Raw genomic sequence first — 23,453 nt, 5'->3', positions numbered from 1 at the left:
TTGAGAATGAAAATAAGTACTACCAATTATGCTGCTTACATTGAAAAGTGAGATGTAGTCTTACACTAGTTACAACCTCAAATTCACTGTTTGCTCTATGCCTTACTACAGCTGCACCAGAATGTCTTTCTCCAATTGCTTGATCAATTTTGGAAGAACAATCAAAAAACAGAATCTCCCCTCCTGACAATGCATTCTCTTTATACGCGCAGTATATTGTCATAAACTCTACATAGTTTGCGCAGTCATGCACATGCTTGCCCTCTGCCACTGGCTCAGCTACAAAGATGGCAGAGTTCACTATTTTACATCTCACAATTTTAATCGCTGGGTTTGATATGATTACTTCATATACAGAAGCTCTCTGAGATGTCAATGTACCTTTGGATTTCTACAAAATGGCAAACCAAGCGTGCTCCACAGAAAGCGTCATTGAATAACCCATTACAATGCTTGTGGATTTCTCAATTGCGAACACGGCAGCTGCTAATCACTGTTTGCAAGGAAAATGCCCTTTCATTACTGGGTCTAAAATCCCACTGTAATATGCAGAGGTGTGTACCCTAATGTAGTTCTGTCATAACTGTCCCATTGGTATGTCAAAACAAGAGCTGTACAAATTGCTTTCTTCAATTCTTCGAATCCTCTCTCCATTTCCTCGGTCCATTCTATTTTCTATGTATTCACCTGTGCTCACTTTAAAGCCTGCAAAAGGGGTCTTGTGTATGAACTATAGTCAAATACCCATGCTCTCACATAATTACATAATCCCAAAAACTGTTGCATGTGTTTCACCATGTGTGGTTTTGCAGTGTTCATGATTCCTTTGGCTCTTTATGGTGTATCCCTCTTTCCCTTATGTGACTGGCTTTTGTACAACACATCTTCTTGACAGTACTGTAACTTCTCTTTGTTTACTTTTCATCCCTTGTCTGCTAGAATAGTCATTAAATGGATTGAGTCTTGTCTACACTTATCTTCTGTTGTGCTACAAATCCAAATGTCATCTACGTACTGTATCATAGTGCTTTTCAAATCAATATTGCCTACGTCCATCTGTAAGACTCTATTAAAGGTCGGTGGGTACTCGCAGTAACCTTGAGTCAGCAGCCTAGTGTGTTTCAGGTGAATCTGATGAAATGTAAACAAAGTCAAGTCTTGTGAGTCTTTATGTAATGGGATTGAGAAAAACGCATTCTTCAAATCAATCACTGTAAAATATTGCACTTCTACTGGGATTCTGCATAGTATCGTCGCTGGATTAGGAACTAAAGGAATTTCTCCTTCTACAATCTGGTTAATCGGTCTCATATCTTGTATAAATCTCCACGACCCTCCCTTCGATTTCTTCACATGGTACACTGCAGTATTGCACAATGACTCTGATGGTACCAGAACACCTTGCTCCATCAGTGCTGAAATAGTCTAGAAAATGCCCTCATCTGCCTCTCGAGACACTGGGCCTCATTATGAGCATGCCGGTCCGTAACAAGGGTGATGGTAACCTACCGGCACCATTGTTACCGGACCGGCATACTTTGAGTTCTGCGAGCGGGTGCCTTTTCACTCACCAGGTCTGACCTGGCGGGCAGAAAGGCACCCGCTCACAGACCGTGATGGATGCACCGGCACTGTTGCACACAATGCCGGTGCATCCATCCTCCCTATTCCCATTGAGTCCTATGGTACTTGGGAATGGGAATTGGGAGTCATTTTTCCTGGCGCCTGGCTATGGGGAATTACCAGGACCACTAGGGCTGTAATGCCCCTGTAATCCCGATTGCCAGGCACCGAAAAAAAAAAAAAAAAAACACCCTTGTGGCAGCTGTGCCCTTTTTACCAACAAGGCTACTGCCAGGGTCGTAATCAGACCAATTGGGTATTGTCTTGCTCGAGGTATAAACACACCTGGTTTCAGCTTTATTTTAACCTCCCCAACTCCCTTCAATAAGACTACATCATAAGGGCCTGTAGTCTATGAAACCATTGTCACTTTCTCCAAGTCTACATCAAACAATGCTGGACACTGCTGTATTATTGTCATTCACTGTGAGATGTCCCATTTCTATATTCTGATTCAATATGTAATGCTCATAAAGAGCACCACTTCATCATCTGATGGATCATCTCTAAACATATCATCGTCAGTGACATTGATCAATCTACACCCTTGACCAATGGCAATTATTGTTCTCCATGGCCTACCTCATCATCTGTTCCTTCGAGCATTGCCATTTCCCTTTGTAATATGGCTGCATCTAACTCTAAGGGGATGGTCTGTCCCTCCTCTTCACCCATAGGTATCTGTTGTCTAAATGAAAATGCATCAGGTATTCTCATAATCCTTCCCATTAAGCCAGGTAGCCATGTTCCCAGAATGTTCACCCCTTACAGGAAAACCTCTGGTTCTATCAGCACACCCCGCAGAGCCATTTGCCCTGTAAATGCCAATATAAATTCGCCCACATTCATATAGTGTATCCTAGGAGTAGAGCACACTATACCTTCGCCAGTAAAAGAAATCTTCATGTTAAGTTTTGTCATTAAGTCTCTTCCCAAAATATTAACTGGTGTCTGTTGTAAATACAACAAAGGAAAGGACATGTCACCCTCTCCTATAGAAATTGGTAATTCATCAGTAAAAGGAACTCGACTCATAGCTCCAGAGAATCCTTGAGCATTTATGGCGTTTTCCAACATTGGATATGTTCCCTCTCTTATACATGAACGAGTTGCACCAGTGTCTGTTAAAACAGAAAAAAAATGTGCCTCCTGTCGTCACCTCAACCCTTGGTTCTTCTTGGGAGTCTGGTATCACAGATAGTACTGAACACATCAAGTCTCCCTGTGAGCTGTCCTATTGTGGATACATGCATACCCCTGTATCTGTGAAAGAATTCCCTTCTACTACAGTGACACCCCTTATTTTAGGTGTCAATAATTGTCCTGTGTTTGTATTCTGCTGTATCTGCATGGGAGCATGCTGTGACTGCCCTTGTGGCGGATTCAATGGTGCTTGCTGTGGTTGCTGTGCCTGTTGCATTTGCAACACTTGTGTCTGATAAACTGACTGACCTTGGGCAAATCCTTCCCTGGCTTCTGAGCAATTGGCAGGAGGATCAACTCTCCCCCCTCTTGAGAATTGGCCATTTTGTACATACCCTTGGCTTCTGCATATTCGCACAATGTGCCCTGTCATCCTACAAGTCCAACATATGGAGACCCCGCCTGACTAGTCTCCCTTAGTTAAACCCTACTTGCACACTCTGATTCTCATTCTGTACATTCTGAAACCTACCTTGAATGTTTTAAAATCCACCCCTTCTTCTGTAGCCCATGCCTCTATCTTGTGGTACAAACCCATGCCCTCCTTTGTCCATCAGGCGGTGATTATTCGCCTATGATGTACCCACTGCTTGCTGTACTCCTAGTCCTTCGCCGCTTGTCAGTACCACCCTTTATATGGCATATTTTGACAATTTTTTCTGAACTAACTTGGCTTCCTCAATCTTTTTAGCATCATCTTTTTCTTATCTCTCCTGTAACAGCTGACAATGATGCACTATAGTCAACTGTACTTCAGCCAATGGCTTTGCTTCCATTCCCACTTGTTTCTTGAGTTGCCTCTGTACCTGCTCAGGCAATCCCTGACATAAATGTGGTCAAATACTGCCACTGTTTTTCCCCACGGCTCGCGTGTTTCACGAGTCCAGTATTCCTGAATGTCCTGAATGTAAGCATACAGATCCTCATCCTGTTTCATTTTCAACGTCATAATTTTACCCTTGTCTGATACATCGGGATGCTGTACTCTGAGAGCTCCCCAGACATCTGATTTACAATTATTAAATGGTGCTCCATTGACCGCTGTATTTTGTGCTGTCACACTTGAATAGCCGGCTCTCTTCCAAATGTCATCAGCTCTTTCCCCAAGAATAGCTGCTAGGAGACTTTTAAAATCTCCTATTGCTAAGGTATTTCCTCCTGTAATTTTTTTCTAACTCATAAATCCATTTTCCTGCACCTGCCGTTGAACTGGCCAGATTGTACCTTTAATTGTCCTTATTCATCTGTGGGCATGGAATATACTGTGGTCTTGCTCCCCCTTTTTCCAATAAGGGAAACTGCATAAATCCTAATCCACAATCGGCTCCCATCATCTGCCTATCCATAGTAGGGACAATGGTTTCTAATTGCCTTCTTCCTGGCAATGACCTTAACCTGCTTACATATGGTGGTGACTCTCTTCCCACTATACAATCATCCTTTAGGGCACTCTGGATATGCTTCAGGTTCTGGTGTCCTTTCATTAGGTTGCTCTAGATCAGACCATCTTACTTCCTTGTTTGCCTGCAGGCCTCCCTCAGGGGTATGTGCACCTCCTCCCTCTTCCCTATGGAAGGATTGTCTCTCCTCGTCTGACATATCTAGGCCCCAACTAGTGTGACTCTCACCCCCTTCACCCTTGTCTAAGGTCAGTCTACTTTAAGACAAGGCTGAATGCTCAAAGCTGAATTGGTTATTCTCTCCACTTTGTGATTTGAAGATGAGGGTTTGATCTCCCTTCCCTCGGCTTCCCGATTTGCCACCTTCTCTTAAGTCCTGATAGGCTTAATCAATCCTATCTCTGATGCTTCCTATAACTAAGTCCTCTTCTATGTTTACTCTAGATGGCCCTGACACTGCTGCCTGTAATGAGAGGAACTATTCTACAGTACTCCATTGTAATACTGGACTTGGCTTGATTAATTCCTTTTGAATGAGATCAATATTGCGTTCCTGCTGTCCCCTTTTTTTGTTCTAATTCTTCATCTACTTTCCTTTCCTTTTTTGCTTTTTCATTTCCCATCTAACTCTTTCCTCTTCTTGTTTTATCTTGACTCTCCTTACCCCTGCTCTGCTTCCTTCATCTTCTCTTCATATTTGTATTCTTTTATCTCTTAATTTCTGTGCCTCCTCCTATTCTCTCTTCCTTTCTTGCTTATCCTGTTCTTCTATCGCTATCTGTCTGTTATCATACTTCCTTTGCTCCTCTTCCTTTTCTTCTTTCTTTTGTTGGTCCTCCTGATACATCTGTTCTCGCTGCTATCTGCTCTTCCTTGTATGCCTGCCTTCTTTCAATCTCGTCTCTCGTTCCCTGTCTTTTCTATCCTATTCTTCTTGATCTTTCCTTTGCCTAACTTCCTCAATGCTTTTCCCATCTGGCTTGAGTAATATCTGTCCTCTCATCCATTTGTTCTGTATGAGCGTTAATTCATCAGCTTTATCCTTCTCTCTTTTCCATCTCTTGATCTCTCGTTCCATATCTGTCGATACATTTGATTGCTCGCTTTTGTCTTCCCTGTTTGTAAGACCTTAAAGATCTCCTCTTTTCTTTTAGTCTCCTCTGGACTATTGTCACTACTATAAGAAGGTGGTTCATATATTGGATTACTAAACCCCATTGCCGCCTTCCATTCCTTTAACGGATACAATCCTATGCTTTCCGTACTATCGCTTTTTATCTCAGATGAAGAAAGGAGAGCAGAAGGCTCAACACCTTCCTCTTTACTGGTTAAGCATCCACTACTTAGGTGGCGGATCCTCTCTCTCTTCTTGATACATTTTCCAAAGCTCTAAAATAGCTAACGTTTTCTCCAATTTCTTTCCCATGTATGCAGCATGCAAGCATGTGGTCATGTGTTGCAATACTGCTTTCGACAATGATCCCCCCTGTGGCAATGGAAGGAACATCTTATCTGCTGTGCTTTTCACCCACTCTGCACTGTACTGTTTGAGCTTGGGTATGTGTTTTGACAATGTCTTACATAAATGCATCAGAGTAACAAAGAGGAGTAATGGTTCCCATTGTGACAAGTCTCAATTGAAATACCAGTGTTTACAAAAATAATTTTATGAAAACAACAAATATGAGCATGCTCCAACAATCATAGCATAAAACCTCTATTTTTCAATATTTCAGTCTACCTCTGAGTCGGTACCGGCAGTTTCGCTAGATAGACACTACTGGCCGCATCACGAGTTGTGTGGTAGCCCTCAAATGTGGCAGTAACGCTATAACCGCCACATTTAAGGGTCCACCAATCTCGAGTCTGGCAGCATTTACCCCCAGCTGCGCCAGAAAAATGCCAATTTTCGGGTGCAATTAGCATGCTTTAATTGCACTGAAAACGCCCTCAGTTTGCATTCCCCTTTGTCTACTCAGCATTCAATCATTCAGCTCGATGCCTTCGGTATCGACTCCCCCTCCAATCAACCACTTTTGCCTCCCGTCCATGGAAACCTGGAGGGACTTCGTCAAAGAGGGAATCCTCCCACCGTCTAGATTTTCTATATCGGCTGCTTTCCACAGGAAAACTGTGCGATCTTCCTGCTAGAAGGCAATGGGTGCCCAATTTTCCAAAATACTGGAGTCTTACTGGTCAATGGGTCTTGCTACCAAACCATCCGCTGCTACCAAGTGAGCCCTTATGGTCTTTTTAATTAAGGTAACACATCGTAAAATGGCTGGGATGGAGAATAACTCTCACAACAAATAAGAAGACCATCTCAGGAAGTTTGCAAAATGTCTGTTTTATTCTCAATTTTCTAAAACAGCGAGTACAATGGGCATTAACGGACGTCGCACAGCATGGTCTGAAAGAATTTCATAAAAAAACATTACTTTTACAGCAAAAACTCATCATACGTGATGTCATACTACAAAAACCTACATGTGATTGTGATATGACTAAGGGGAGTATCTAAGTATACTTTCTATATGGGATCGGATTGTGATTGGGTCTCTATAGTCAGATGGGCAACCCATGCCCTCCCTTAGTGCAAGTCATCTTCAACAGTGATTAGAAACATGATGCACCATTGGCTCTCAAACTATAAGGCCCTTCGTTATATGGCCCTCTACAATTGGTTGGCACGCTTGTACCCTACATTCATTTCTCTAGCATCACGTAAGCTGGTACCCCAGGTGCTAGTGGGTGGTCTTGGCTGTACCTCCCCACCCAATTAGCCCATCATCTCTCATCACACATGTCTTCTGCCATTCAAATTGTCCTTGAACTTGGCCTTGTAGTAGTTTTTCTTCTCTGGGAATATAAAGGAGTGTGAGCATGTTCTTATCAAAGTTCAGGCTTGCACGGCCACTTCTATTTCCATCCTGGACTCACATGACAGGAGACCGCAAATCAACCCATTTTATAGAATTTAATTGCTCTGAATAAATAAACTTGACACTCATGGTGTTCTCCCTTTACAACTTAACAAGGATGCCTCAGTGTCTCACATTCACTGTTCTTCAAGGAATGATAACCAGTTTTGGCTGCTTTAGCCTTTGGCACCAGGCCAAGCAGTCTTCCTTTGGTCCATCATTGAGCCTCGGCTTATTTCTTTGCTGCGACACACACACACACAGCTATCCTCCTTTCTCCACGGGTTGAGCTTACTAAAATTGTGACATTGAATGTCCCAATTCTATATATATATTGGCAGCACCATTTGTAGTCTATTCACTATGTATAACGACCCTTTACGATTACTTAGTCTACTTGCATCTGTACAGTTATAAAAACGGCTTGCATTTTCTGCAGTGCTTTTTCACACGTGCAATCTTCATTCTGCATATAAAAGTCTTCTCAATTATTTACTTCGCCATCAGATTCTATAAGGTCCATGCATTCTTTTCTTTGGTCATCCTTCTCAGAGCATCACACTCATTTCTTGTGACGTCAATAGCCTCTCCTTTTCTCATATTCACACTTCTTCTGGGATCTCCCTAAGGAGACCGTCATCTCCTCGGTGACAAATCATGTAGGGTTTTCTCAGTGGATACCTTGTCTCAAAGGCTTTTCATGGAATAGATACCATTACTGGCATGGCACATGTCGCAATTTCCGGTTTCCAACATATAGGCAGAATAGGCGCGGGACTTCCTGCAGAGGCAATCAGCTGCTTCTCTACATTAGATTAGAGGAACCTAGGAGGTGCCAAGGATGTCCACAGCAGCACACATGACTCCAAGCCCCATTGATACATGTAATAAAAAGTTCATATATAGCAAGAGGGGGTTCTGAACGCCTGCAGGGTTGCATTAAGCCATCCCTTATTTCATTCTAAGGAGTTTTGTAATAATGGCATCAATTCACATTGCAAGGCTACCACCAAGCAATAGCACCAGATTCCTAGACATGTGGAATACACAATAGTGTGTTTACCTCTGGGAGGAGTGGAAAGCAGAGACACATAGAAAGAGTCAAGGGGCATTATTACGATAGTGGCAGTAAAGAAATAACTACATACAGCCATACAGCCACATTACGAGTTCTGCTCGCGGGTGCCACTCTGCATGCCTGGTCAGACCAGGCGTGCAGAGTGGCACCCGCAAGCAGAACTGGATGGTAGCAACGGTACCGTTATGAACGGTACCGCTGCTACCATCCTCCCATTCCCATTGAGCCCTATGTGGCTCCCGTGCAAGGGGAATTACCGGGCCCGCCGATGTCGGAATGGAACGGTAATTCCCCTTTCACGGGACCCAGAGCCGGACCCGAGTTTGGGGTAGCCATGCCGGTAAAAACGGCATGGCTACCTGCAACCTCGTAATGAGGCCTAAGGCCTTACCTTTTAACTTACTAAGACAACCATGGTAAAACCCTGAAGCACGAGCACAACAGTCTCATAGCTCAGTATTTAATTGTGAAAGATAATTAATCACACAGATGCTTTAAAAGTCTAAACTTCAGAATCCCAGTAGCAAAAATATGACTTCACAATGCAAACGTTCATTTAGGTTGTTAGTGTTAAAGCAAGTGGGATCTAGCAAAACACAGTTTATTAAGCTTTTAAAATATACAGTCACCTTATTGCACAAGTGGCGCCCTGACAGAGGCATCCGTTTTGTTTTAATATTGATATCTTGTATCCAACACAGTGGACACTCACTGGGGGTCATGACAACTTTGCTAGTGCAGGATTAACGTGCCAGTATTAACGTATACCGGGACATTTCTGCATCAACAAAGTACACGTTTGCCAATGGGGTGGAAGAATTACCTCCAGATAAGACATGTGGGTAATTCCGACACCCTACTGGCCAAAAATAGCCAGTATCATCAGCACTGGTATTACCGGTGCCAGTAATACATGCAAATCCCCATGCAGTGCCATGGAACTCCATGGAATGTGGATTTACCACCCTTACCAACACTCATAATCCAGCAGTAATTCTGCTGGACTGCGTACTGGTAACAGTACCACGATTTGCCAGGACCCTGCCAAATTTAGCACCAGGATACCGGCAAAGTTGTAATGACCGCCACTGTGCCTGGAAAGCCCAACATCACACACAACTAACATTAATTTTATTATGCTGGCATCTCCTAAATATCCACTTGAGAGACTTGAGACAATACGGATGGCAACAGTGTGCGGTGTGGATACCAATAATGTAGCATAACATGACAGATGTGTACTTCAAATCGTGCCACTCTTTAAGTCAGTGATAGCACCTTTTTATTTAAATAAAACCCTCACTTACAGATCTGCCCATCAACCATTCCTCAGTCTTAGCAGAAACTGTGATTATTGTATTACATCACAGAACCATCAATGAGTAGCATGTTAACTGAACCTCAGAATTGACCCAGGATATGCTTTTTACACATTCACATTTACATTTACATTTACAGGAGCACAATGTAAAGTTGCCTGCCAGCACACAAATAAAGCATTTCAAACAACAAAAAACAGTGATCTGAGGGAAAATCAACTTACTTCCTGCACTGGTTAATCATGATCCAGTATGCACTTTTGGGTTCATAAACCACATCCTTGCGATGTCCATGTTCATGACATGACATGTTTTTCATTGTTTCTATTGTCATGCTTTGGTGTGCATGGCAGGGAGCATGTACAGCCGATCCCTCTCGGGTCCGCATACTATGCCTGCCGTTGTAAATGCTGGAGCATTCCGTATTGCAGAGAAGAAGAGAGTGGAGGAAATGCAAGTTGTGTTCCGCCCCTCTCTCCGCCATACATATGAGTGAAAATGAGCCAGAGCGTGAATGCAAGGCGTTAAAGCCCTACTCGTTGCGGCTCTATTGAACATGAGTGACATTGTGCATAATAGTGCAACATTATGTTGGGCATTTTCTGATAAACTGGTGCTTAAAAGGAAAGCTCACACTTAGTTTACACTTTCCTTTTACGCTTCAGTTCATTTTTCAGCTGTTTTCAGGCATAGGAGGTAAATAAAATGGTGAAGCAATCCTCTTCCGTCTCAGGACAGCATATGATATTAACTCACTGTAATCTTTACTTTTACGCTCGGGTTTGAGAGTGTTTGAAAAGTGCATACCGGTGTTGCCCCCATGCATGTAATTACCATTTTCAATCAAATATAGAAGCACTGTTAATGTGGTATGCACATGCAACTACTTATGCAGTGCTTATTTTGTGCTTGTAAGCATGTCATGCACACAGACCGCAGTACAATATGCATTTAAAGCTTACTTTGCATACCCAACATTTATTTTCAGAATGCTGCATGCATGGTCTACCTCATGGATATTCTTTGATCATATGTGCTAAACATGCATTGTGCGATCAATTTATGCTAATTCAGATGTGGTTACAGGCACCATGTGAATCCTGCATTGTGTAAACCTCATTATTATGCTGCATCTCACTCAAAATGTTAAAAGCCTTCAGTGATTCTTCAACCTGATATACCTTATGTGGATAGGATCCTAAAGACATTCATGCTGACTATTTTTGTTGTGAATTGATCACACCGAGTTCTATTTTAGAATTAGCTGCTTTGTAATGTTTTGAATGATTGAACTTCAATGTATATTTTTAATGAACTCATGCATTTCCATGGCCAGATCAAGCCTTGCAAAATCCTTATTTGTTTATGTCGATATTTTGTACAATTACAAACATTTCTTGACACTCTTGACATTCTTGACCCAGTCATAACGATCCGTCTGAAACCTGCCTCAAAGTGTAACACTTGGTATGATACCGAACTTGCAGCCCTGAAACAAAAGTGCAGGGTAGCAGAACGGAAGGGGATAACCTCAGGCTCATCCTATGACAAACTGGCCTGCCGACTGCTCCAAAGGCAATACAGAATCGCCATCCGTGCAAAGAAAAGAGCCCACATTCAGGCACGGATCTCAGGCGCATCCAATAACACAGCTGAACTTTTCAGAATGTGCAGGGAACGAGCCAACCCCTCTGCAGTCTCCTCCTCCCCTTCTCTTCCTATGCCCTCTGGAATGCACTGGCCTCACATTTTGCCAGCAAAACTCGGGACACTCCCTCACAACCCATCCCATACCCCCATCCCACACCCCCACCACACTCCCACCCCTCCCTCCTTTTTCCTCCTTCTCCTCCTTCTCTCCTTCTCTCCTGTCACACCCGAAGAAGTTACCAGAGTTGTCCGCTCCATGAAGTCTCTTCTAAACAGGTCTCCTCTTGCTGATCCAGGTTCATCAAAGATAACATTGGTTTTCATGCCCCTGCTCTTGCTGATTTCTTCAATCACTCTTTTGTCACTGAATATTACCCCTCCCCTCTTCTGACCCTACCTGCCCTGCCAGCTATCACCCTATCTCCATCACCCTCTTCCTGGGGAAGCTGCTTGAGAAGCTACCCTAGCCCCAACTGAACTCTCACATAGAACTTGTTGGTGGCCTCCACGACCATCAATATGGATTCTGAGCTTTCAAAGGCACGAAAACTGCTCTTCCGAGCATCTGTGAAGAACTGCACGCATCTCTGGACTCCAACTCCACAGCTGTCCGTATCCATCTTGATCTCTCCTCTTAAGATGACACAGTTAACCATTCCATTCACATACAAAGGCCCCACAATGCACTTGGTATCTCGGAATGGGCACTGGATTGGCTGTCCTCTTTCCTCAGTAACCGCTCTTCTCAAGTCATCATGGGCCCTGTCTCCTCTCCTACTTCCATCTTGTAAGGTGTTTTGTCTTTGGGCTATTACCTGACTTGAGGGTATTTTAGTATCATGGTAAATTTGTGGTAAGCATATTCATAGCACTGCCCTACATGATAAAACAGACCTTCCCCCTTTCTTATCCTTTCTTTTAATTGGGCTCTATTCTGGATTTGACTGTAAGCATACACCCAGACCTAATACATTTAGCAGAAACATAATATTTCCATAGATTGTGTATAGTTTGTGCATCAATTGTGCCAATGACTTAGATACAACATCAGCATATATTATTGAAAGATCCTATTCAGCTTCCATGCATAGCTGAACACACTCACACAACAGACCGGCTTTCTAGCTTGCTTTTATATGCCCCTTTCATTTCTTACTTTACCTCCAGTAATAAATACTTTTTACCACTGTGGTGTAGGCACCAGGGTGCTTCCTAGTTACTTTCCGCCACCTAAAGAATGATCACCAGAAACATGAAAATAAAAACATGTTGACACCACTTTATTTTCATTCTGCAATTATTATTTATGACCATGTCACTTATAAAAAGGAAACAAAAACATTACATTTCATAATAATACATCTGTTGCCTCTTACCAAAGCATCAACACTGCCATGGTTATATAGGAAACAAATATGAACAAGCATTGCACAACATTTTTCTTTTTCTGTTAGTTCACAGTGTGAGAAAGAAAAACAATGACTAAGTTGAAATTAATGATCTATTCCTGTCTATCTAGCCACATAGATAATTCACTTTCATTCAAGGTTCTCCTCAACTTTACCGCCACATCAGATTTTGAAGTTTCTGTGCTTTATCTGTGCGGCCCCTCTCAGCCCTGCTTATCTGCCCTAAAATGTTACAAACTCTGCACTGCCCTTTCGCACTCCCGAAAGATGGCCTTGCGTTCCCAACAGACTTCAATGCCAGCTCAACACAGCCTCAGCACTCCCTCCCTTTTGGCAGCCGGCAGAAGGAAGAAGAGCCTGCACCCTTCAATTCATCCCTATTTATCTACCATGCCTGTCGTTCAAAACAAAAACTGCTCTCTTTCTGACGTATTTTAGCAACATCTAGACTTCTGATCCACTGTCCAATCACCTATGGGAGTTTCTATGTATCTCTTCTTGCTTTCTTGCTTCCTGTGCAATCAAAGGACTCTCAGAATACAATAAGACAGCCTATTCATTTTTACAGTGCACATTTCTTTTCCATGGAACGAAAAGAGAGAAAAAAATAATAGAACATAATTTCCATCCGTGTTCACTGACATTGCATTGCAATGTTAATCAGGAGGACTAATTAGTTACTGGGGTTTCATCTCCAATGCAACCTTACACAGATGGCAATTCCTATGACATTATATGTGTGGACATTGCATTTAAAATCAGCAGCCTTTATGACAATATTTGTGCTTTGCCATTGAAAGCCTAGTTCACTGCCATCATGAGATCAATGTGTCATTTTCATTTTCTGACTTCACCTGAACTAATTTGCATAATTTGCTGTCTCTTTTCCTGCATTTACACTAACCACATTGAAAGTGCTGTCCTGTAAACCCACTTGCACCCATTTAACTGGCTGCTTTTATTGAAATCACTGCCTTACTGTCTGTTTTTTTTTAAATTGTTGTTATAGGTTCCTACGCTCTCCACCTTTGGTGTCCCCAAGGGCTCTATTCTCTCCCCCTGGCTCTTTAACATCTACCTGCTCTCTTTGCAAAACCTCATCTCCTCTTTCTCCTCCAACTTCCAGTGTTACGCAGACGACACACAGCTCTTCTTTAGACTCCCTGCTGACCCTCTTGCACCCTTCATCATTTCTGACTGCCTATCTGTCATCCAATCCTGGTGGGCCTCCATTGATCTCTGTCTCAACACCTGTAAAACTGAGATCCTTCCCATTGGGACTCCTGCTCCCTCCATCTTCCCCTCACTCTGGCCTTACCCCTTGGGCTCTCCCCCTGAGCCTTCAACTGAAGCCAGAAACCTTGGAGCCATCCCTGACTCCTCTCCCTCCTCCGCCCCCCCACACTCAAGACATTGGCAAGAAGACCAGCTATGAGCTCTTCCTTCTCAAAGGAATTGTACCTTTTCTCACTGTACATCAGAGGCTAAATGTGATTCAAGCCCTGGTTCTCTCTAGCCTTCGCTACTGTAACAGCCTCCTCCTGAATCTTCCTTCTTCCACTCTGCAACCCCTCCAGCTTATCCAGAATAGTGCAGCAAGACTCATCCTTGGCATTAAGCTCAGGGACCCCATCTCTCCTGCACTAAAACGTCTTTATTGGCTCCCAGTTGCTGCACAGATTAAATTCAAATCCCTCTGCATCATCCACAAGGCTGTCTGTGCCCGGGTACCTCACTATCTTCAACTTTATCTCACTAAATACTCTCCCTCTAGATCACTTCGGTCCTCTGACACCAACTTTTTGAGTGTAAAATGTTTTGCTAAACAGAGGGCAGGGGGTCTCTCACTTTCCTCTGCTGGCTCCCTCCTTTGGAATGGCATCCTCCACGCCCTGCTCCTTAAGCAGGATCTTCTCAAATTACAGAAGCTCCTTAAAACTTTCCTTTTTTCCTCCTCCTTCCCTCCTTCTCTACTCTGCTGATCCCAACGTTGCTCAATCGGTGTCCTGGCCTTTATGCATCCTTGGGGCCTTGACTTCCCACACCAATTCTTCCCAGCTCCTGTCTATCCACAGCACTTTGCATCTGCACACCCTGCGCTCTGGAGGCTTGCACTTACAACTCCCGCGGCCCAGGCCGTGTAGCACTCAACATTCCTAACACTTGGTCTATGGCTCACCAATGAGCTCGGACTCCCCAGCACTCACCCCCTCTTCCCTCTCCTTTCTGCATTTGCATGTTCTGAATACTCACAAGGCATAGCAGGTTTGTCCCTCTCCCTCTTCCCCCTCTCCTGTTAAATAGGGTGTGGTAATGAATTTCCCACCTTTGCTCCATCCCTGCCCTGTGGGAGCTTTGAAACAGTATTTTCTTATTGTATAAATGCCTAACAAGCAAACAATAAATAAATCCCAAGCTGTGACAGCATGCAAGATACATTAGTTGCATGCACTAATTTTACATAAAATAGGAGATAGCCTACAACTTAATAGCAGCAGTGCTTAATTTGTGGGAGTGTTTGTCTGGATTCAGCCCTGGCACTTATTTCATATCCCCGGCACTTGTCTCAGACTCACATTGATTATGAAGTAATGATAGCCAGAACGGTGTCCAGTCATTTGGTCGACTACAAACTGGTCGACTGCAATTTGGTCGAGGCCATTTGGTCCAAAACCAAATGGTTGATTTTTTTTTTTATTATTTATATATGTGTTTTGTGGGTTTTCGTGTCGAAAAAAAAAAAAAAGAAAAAAGGGCATTAGGGGGGGGGGGGGGACCCCCCCAAAAAAAATAAAAAAAAGGGGTGAAAATAAAAAATAAAAAAAATTCGACCATTTGGTTTTCGACCAAATGGCGTCGACCAAATTGCAGTCGACCAGTTTGTAGTCGACCAAATGACTGGCAACCAGCCAGAACATCCCTCAATCCGTATGAGCAGGTGAAAACTGTAATTCAACCCCAAATGTGTTGACACTGGGGTGCAGCTTTGATGGTGGCAGCAATGGTGGGGAACTGGCCGCCTGTAGTGTCACAAGCGTGCTAGAATTTTGCCACTGATTTCCGTACAAATTAGGCACTGCTTAATCGTGAAAGTAGAGATAAAAAGATCAGTCCAACAACCTTTGTAAATCAGAAGACAGACACTGAATTGAAACGTTTGTTAATGTACACTTTATTTGTAAAGTGCTTTGCTCAAAAAGGCTATACAGTAAATCAAGAAACGCAGTACAACAATGCATGTCAGTGTTAAGAAAAAGACATTAAGCATGAGCCAACAAGTAGAATTGCAAACTTCGACAGAAACACGAATAGGGAAGGATTCAATATTACAACGAAATGTGGGCAATTCTTTAGGGGCCTATTTTCATTAAATAGGGCATTTAAAAACAGAGCAGAGAACGAGTAATTTTTAGGTGACCATTTATTGAAATGCTAGAATGTAAACAATAGTGTTACGAGTATATTCATGAAACAAATGTATTACAAACTTACAGCACCCACAGGGGTGTTGGGAGTGCATTTCCTAGTAACAGACCATAAAGGGCCTGTCCTTGTAAAATGTCAACAAACACGATTTCTAACCTTCTTTAAAGGATAGAAACGGAAGTAGGACAGCAGTGGTTCCACTGGGAAAAGAATGCATGGCAGGTTCAGGAATGACTATGGGGGTCATTACGAGTTTGGAGGTTAGCGCCATGGCCTCCAAACCCAGGTCCGGGTCCGGGTAGGCGGAATGGGGACTTACCGGGGTATTCCCACATATTCAGACCAGGTAAGTCCCCATTCCAAATACCATTCCCCATTCCCATTTGAGCCCCCATAGGGCTCAATGAGAATGGGGATGGCGCTAATAACTGCTGGCCCATTATTAGCTCCAGGGTCCCTTAACGGTTCCCGCAGCCGTTCCTGCTGGGACTCGCTAAGGGACCTTGGAATAGGGCGGTAAGGGTTTACCTGCACCGGTCTCCTCACCAGTGCCATTAACCCTTACCGCCCACTGAGTAATGAGACCCTATGTCTGTAAATGAAGGTATAGCAACATTAACACTTTCTTTTACCCATTCATTTAACACCCTGCCCTTTATGCAAATGACCCCAGCAACAGTAATCACTGCAAGACAAAAGAGCAAAACAACCAATGAGTTGAACAGAAATCCAAAAGTGAGCAGTAGTGGATACATAAAAGGAAAACATAAAGAATATCATACTTTATACATTTACAAAACATAGTAATATCCAACAAGATGAGGCAGGGTTGTGCAAGCGTGTACCTGCTCCAGAGCAAAGGCAGAAGAGAATTAAGTGTGAGGCAACAATGTGTACCAATCATGAAATGGAGTAACTATTCCATAAGGGTACAACAGAACCGAGCTGGCAAGCACATTTAGTTACACGAGGAGAGGATACAGAAATGGAGTCATTTTCGAGGCCCTATTAATAGCACAGGGTGTAGTGCATCTGTGTACATTTCTGTAGGATCCTTTCTATGAATTGTTTAATCTTTTCTGAATGGGGTACAGACACAACACGGAAATCCAGGCATATCCGTATTTCCAGGACAATTGTACACGGATCTATGTGATCACTGTGAGGCCCATAATGTTGGCTTTCTTTTTGCTGACTCCCATTATGGCACAGTGCAGTGATCACATAGATCACTGTGGCCGGCATCCCCTTACCCATCTCCTCCCCAGTTATCTTGCCGGTGGCACACATTAGAAGTGCATTCAGATCGGCGGCAGAATCGGTGTCTCTGGCCTGTGCCTCCACTCCACAATAAAAAGCATGAAATGTACCCAAGATCATAAAACATAGGCTTAAAACTTTTACCTACGTTTTGGACAGATGTTTATTATGATCCCACTCTCTCCAACCCCAATCTGTGCATCTTTCGTCTCATAGACGCCAGCAAGATGCTTCATAGCGACACCCTTTACATGGTGCTAAAAAGGGCTGGTTTCTTTTAGAACGTCATCAATTGGGCAGAGTGGGCATGGCCGCTGTGTGGATGCTTGGCTAGGTTTGAAAAATAAAAGCCCAATTCATGGTCATATTGCTTTCTTTTCTTTAAGGAAGTGCAGGAATAAGTCAAGACATCATGTCTCCTTAAATAACTAAATTGCTAAGTCAAGAATCCCTTTAGCATGTAGGTGATCAGCAGTATCGTAAACATAATTATTATTCAGGTGCCCAGGCATTCCAACACAAAAAATGGTGCAATATTTATAAATGGAAAACTAGATGCAGGATGCCACTTTGTGCAATATGGGAAACGTGGGTGATCAAGAAAAACATTCAGTGTGTTGGTCGTAGGATTTAAATAGGTCAAAAAATGAATTTATCTTTGGAAAAGCTTGACAAACATTTGAAATTCTGCATTTCTCCAATCATCTTAAAATCTGCCCACGGCTTCATTATTTTATCCCCCTGAAGTAAACCTTGACCTTTTTCTGTTATATGCAACTGTGAGAACTGGATATTATTCACATCTCTTACTTAGTTCTTAATTTCATTGATAATGTATTGGTTTTATTTTAACAGCCTTGTATGTTATTCTCTTTTGTGATGTGGTTTTTATGAAATTTTATTGACTAAATTGTACGTTGTAACCAATTGTAATTACTTTTTAAGAAGAACAATAAACGTGAAATGATGAACTGAGCACAATTAAATGCAATCAGGGGCATGCAAGTGGACGAGGAACCAAATCAACATTGGCGAGGAATAATGCAGCATTTATAGTCAACAGGGACATTTCCCAACCCACTGCCTATCGGTGTAAGATCAATCTCTTCTGGGGCAACCAAGGGTTTGAAGGTAAAATTCTGGAGAATGGTGGTGAAGTATAGGAATAACTCCATTTTGGCCATGCTCTCTCCCGGGCAGACCCGCTTCCCTAGGGAAAGGGAAAAAGTAATAGCCATTGTGATTTTAATTCACATACTTATCTTGTAGGTCATATATCCCTTCATGGAGCATGCAGCAGAGAAAAGGGGCAGCACATGGTGTTGTTCTTTAGCCAGTGACTTTTTTTTAAATATCATCTTCAATATTAATGATATTCACAGATGAAGGCATACAATATATGATCTACAACAAACCTATGCAACATGAAATGTGTGAACCAAGCAAAGGCAAGCTAAGAAAAGACCACAAAAAAGACACTGACATGAATATGTACATAAAAAGGTGATAACATGGCAAGTCAAAACGTGTATAGTTTGCTTAAATGGTCCACGATTGTAATGTAAATTCACTAATTATAACTAGACATCAATATTATCTAAAAGCAGTCCTTTATGGTTCAGTAAGTTGAAAGTGTATACATATTCAGTCACCATGTTAAAGGAAATCTCCTTTCCAGAATTAATTTTGATAGCATCTTTCCAACTATGCAAATGTCGTTGTGTCCCCTCTATGCTGCCAGGAAGAATATGAACTACATTGTGAAATTGTTGTGTGCCATTGTTGTTCCAGTTGCAAAATCTGTACAGAAGAGTCAGACCTAGCTCTTCTAGAATTGTAAATCTCACTGTGCATGTTCCAACAAGGCACAGGGCGATTAATGTTTTCAGTGCTTTTTAAAGTGCATTCCGTTTGTGAATCAAGATGCACTTTTAAATCTAAGTGAAAAAAGTGCAACCTGGGGAGAGCAATCAGCCAATCAGGTGGCTGGAAATTCTGCAGAGAACTGCCAATGTGCCTTCCCTGGCCCGCCACCATTTTGTTGGTGCCCCACTTCTAACCCCCTTGGCGCTGCCCCTTCCTGACCCTCCCCAGTCCCCACCCACCCACTTCATCCCACTTACCTGCTGTGGCTCCCAGCACTGCTGCTCCATCCCATCAGGCCGCCCTCATAGAAATAGAAAATGTGCTTAGTCCCTTCTCAATTTTCTATGGAAGTGTCCCTTTTGTTTTTGTTATTTTGTATGGGAGAATGAGCTTGTGCAAAATAATAATGACTATTTGCACCCAAGATGCATCCCTAGAGTGCAAATAGATACCCCAAATCCTTGTCGTGGGGTGTACTAGGCCAGTAAAGGACCCAGGCCCTCACCAAGGCTCCCACTTCGCTCTGGCCTGCCTCAGCTTGGGCTGGCAGGCAATTACTGGCCTTGTACCACCTCTGACAAAGGGGTGATTGCTACATTCCATCCCATGATTTGCGCAGTTGCATCCACAAGAATAAAACACATGACATGATGACTGACATGCATTTCTGTGTGAATAAAGGCCAACGTATTGGCAGTAGGCTAAATGATCCTGAAAAATGCAGTCACCTTTATTTTGTTGAATACTAGAGTAAAATAGATGTGAAGTCAGGAGATTAATGTTTATTTGAAAAGAAAAAGTATGCTTAATTGTGAAATAAGGTATACTTAACAGTAACTACAAAATAGGGGCCCAATGGATTATACGAAATACCAATGAGAAACTGAAGGAGGCTCCTCTCAGTCCACCTCTTAGTTACTTTACATTTTTGTTAACTGGACTTTTGGGATGGCATCTGCAGAGCCTATCCTCTAAGAAACGGATTCAGCAGAGCAGCAGCAAAATAGATTCATCAACAAGGAACATTGGTATTTACAGGCATTATTTCGAAATGTAAAGGTTTTTCACTTTAAAATAGTAGATCTGTAAATAATTAATTTATTTCTTGTTTGAGACAAAATGTTTTTATTACTTTTCCCAAGAATAAAACAGTTGCATCAAAACAGAATAAATAGATATTTCTATCCTAAGAGTCTTAAGTGCACAAGATCGGCCTATTATACCTGCAAGATAAGTGAAAACCTTACCTCCCACCCCGCACCCTAAGATCAAGCACTGCCCTTCTTTTAGTGATCCCAACCACTAACTCTGTCAGGATCGGATGATCCGCTTTCTCAGCGTTGGCCCCGACTCTGTGGAACTCGCTTCCACCACACATTCGACACACCCAAGACTATGTGAGATTCCGCAAAGTACTATATATATTGTGATCAGTACTGGCATAAGTAGAAGAAATGAGGGACGGGTACCCATGCCTGAACAGCCACCTCAACTTTCAGTGCACACTACAAGGTGTCCAAAATGTCTTTTCATATGTCACATATAGAGAGCAGCAGCAATGAAGTCCTCCATGGAGGCAGTTCATCAGAGAAGGTACACCCTGAAACCTTCTTATATGTTTCTATAATTACTCGTATGTATTATCAATTCACAGAAGGTATCTTCTAAATGATAACAATAGGTAGTATACAAATACTAATAGATGCGGCTAGGTAATGATCCTTGGCAGAATCCATTAAAATCCATCATCTAGCCAAGAGTTGCCTTGAAACTAATAGAGGTGAGGCATCAAAATCTATTTAACCGTTTAAAAAAATACAGATAATCGTATAGTGGTGTATGGTGTAAGTGTCACCAGTCCATTATTTTTTCTTTCAATGACTATGTCTGCCATTAACTTGAAGAATAGATATATTCAGAGCCTACCTATGTTCAAATATCATGGGGCCTCAAGCCACGTTCCTCTGGAAATATTGCCAACTTGAGTATCATTACCTCTTCTCGTATTGCTGATGAATAGGCCAAATTAAAAGTGTCATGGTGACAGCTTTACTCCCCAATAATGGATTACTTTAGGACTACATTGGGGATTCAGGACATTTACTGTGGGCAGTAATTCTGCCCCCAAGGAATCTTCCAAAATCTGAATATGGTGGTGCAGTACAATTGTTTCTTATTTTATTTTACCACATTGCCATATTCATAATGAGGCCGAGCACAGAATTGAATTCCAACATTTTAATGAAGTGACACATCCACATTAAATAACCTGTATCACAAACACAAACAAGTCCATATTGTTTAATGTGCACAGTGCACTGGGGGAAAACACCAATTCGTACAAGCATGTGCACTGCTGTCCAATCCATGCAGTTTTGAATCCTTTCTGTGCAGGGTGCTCGAGAAACACATGATTTTGCAGGGGCACAGGTTGACGTGTTACTTTAACATGCTGAACTGAATGTATTTATAAATGCCTCAAACTAATTACTCGTGGTGTGAGTTATTTACAATATATTCCAATAGAATCCGGCAGCTTTTAGCAGGGGCGAAAAAAGTTGACAGAATAAGCAGGAATCAAATGCATTTACAAAAGCATTAAAGTGAAGTGGTTACATACATCTTCCTGAACTTCCTTGTGAGCCGATTCAATGTGGGGCACTATTTAAGCAAAAATCCCTGGCCCGGGGGGGGGGGGGGCGGGGGAGTTGGGGCATTTCTGAGTTACCATAGTTACAAGTCTGAGTGTAGGGTGGGCCTTAACGAAGGCCCTGGGCCATTACCTGACTCAGTAATGCCCCCCGGCATGTGGATTATTGCTATTTGTACCCCGGTCCATTGGACCGGGGTACTACACGCATATTTCTTCCTTTCCAAAATGGCATTTCGGAAATGAAGAAAAAAGAGAAAAAATGGCCACTGGGGAAAGGAAAACAAACTCTGTTTTCCCTTTCCATAGAGGACATTGAAAATAATTTAACAAGTAAACAAACAAAATGGCCACCATAGATAGGGAGAGAGTAGTCCATTCCCCCTTCCCATGGCTCCCATTAGAAAAATAGGAAAAAAGTAAACAAAAAAATGTCCAACATGGATAGGAGAGAAGGGACAACGCATAGTTCCTTCTTCCTTTCGATGATGGCCTGCCATAGATCGGGAGAAGTGTTTCCAGCGTGTCCGCTGCTGAACAGGAGCAAAAAAAGCAGGTGAGTGTAAGGAAGAGGGGGGGAAATATGTGGAGCCGGGAGGGGAGAAGAGCACTTACCTGAATTCCCATCGGGGGAAGATTGCGGCCTCCAGCCATGAGGAGGCTCGGAGCAGGGGGGATTACCATGTGGTAATTCCTTTCCTCTTTTCTGAGCCTGTTCATTGGCCGGGAGGTTGCCACCCTTCCCCACCAGGTGCGAGGCTACCACCCCCAGTGGGTACTAATGTTACCATTTTGTTTTCTTTTCTTTTTTTTTCTTCCTTTCCTAAACTCCAGAGCATTTCAGAAAGGAATAAACATGCTTTCAGTATCCTCGGGTACTGATAGCATTAATCTCCTCACAGGGGTTGGGGGGCATTACTGAGTCAGATAATGCCCCAGGGCCTTCGTAACTCTGGGCCCAGGTGCATTACCTGACTCGATAATGCCCCCTGGCGAGAGGATTTTTGCTTAATGATTATCTCTATAAGACTCTACAAGAGAATAAAAAACATAATGTTAAACAAAGAGTGAAAACATTCTTTATGTGCTCCCACATATGAGTATAAAGAGGCCCTATTTTGAAAGTGTGAATGCATATTGTTTTAGTTTAGTGATAGAACCTTGTAGGGAAGTTATTGCTGACGTCTAATGTTGATCCTTTACACAATGGTAACACAAATTGGTCGCTAGATATTCTTTGGATAGATCCAGAGGAATTGTGTGGCCAACAGTAAATCTGTCTGTTTATAGGTGTAGAGGTGGTGTTTTGCTAAACATAGACATCTAACTGTCATTCAAGCCTTGCAACAGTTATTGCAGTATTCACTACTGTGAAACCAACCACAGCCCAAGGTCGATTTAGGCTCTAGAAAGCAGGGTACATTGAAAACGATAATGGGTTACACACAGTGCTGAATCTCTTTAGCAGTTGACATCCACATGAGTCCTGTCATGTTCCTATCCTCTTTAAGATGCTTTGACGTTGTTAACACGCTGATACATTCAGTATTACCTTCACGGAGCAAATTCGCTCAGAATCAGAACCTGGAATTAAATACCCAGCATACAAGTATTGTAGGGTGAGTGGGCATCTCCCTGAGGGCTTGCA

At 42.6% G+C, this 23,453-nt stretch overlaps 1 protein-coding gene across 4 annotated transcripts in view; it reads right to left on the bottom strand.

The window, feature by feature from the left end:
• Positions 1-23,453, bottom strand: part of LOC138566786 (cytochrome P450 2F2-like) — a 376,524-nt gene that overhangs the window by 84,176 nt on the left and 268,895 nt on the right. For 2 of the 4 annotated variants that reach the window (XM_069644436.1, XM_069644440.1), the window contains one exon: positions 15,765-18,499. The exons of the other annotated variants lie outside the window; for them this stretch is intronic. In XM_069644436.1, the coding sequence (XP_069500537.1) occupies positions 18,312-18,499 (188 nt within the window). In that variant the 3' untranslated portion in view covers positions 15,765-18,311. Of the gene's footprint in view, positions 1-15,764; positions 18,500-23,453 lie in introns of those variants that run through there. 4 annotated transcript variants of the gene reach the window in all.

This window comes from Ambystoma mexicanum, chromosome 2p, assembly GCF_040938575.1.
Source record: "Ambystoma mexicanum isolate Mex_15411 chromosome 2p, UKY_AmexF1_1, whole genome shotgun sequence".
NCBI classification, from domain to species: Eukaryota; Metazoa; Chordata; class Amphibia; order Caudata; family Ambystomatidae; genus Ambystoma; species Ambystoma mexicanum.
The sequence above is the reverse complement of the archived record's forward strand: the minus strand, read 5'-3'. Positions and strand labels throughout refer to the sequence as shown.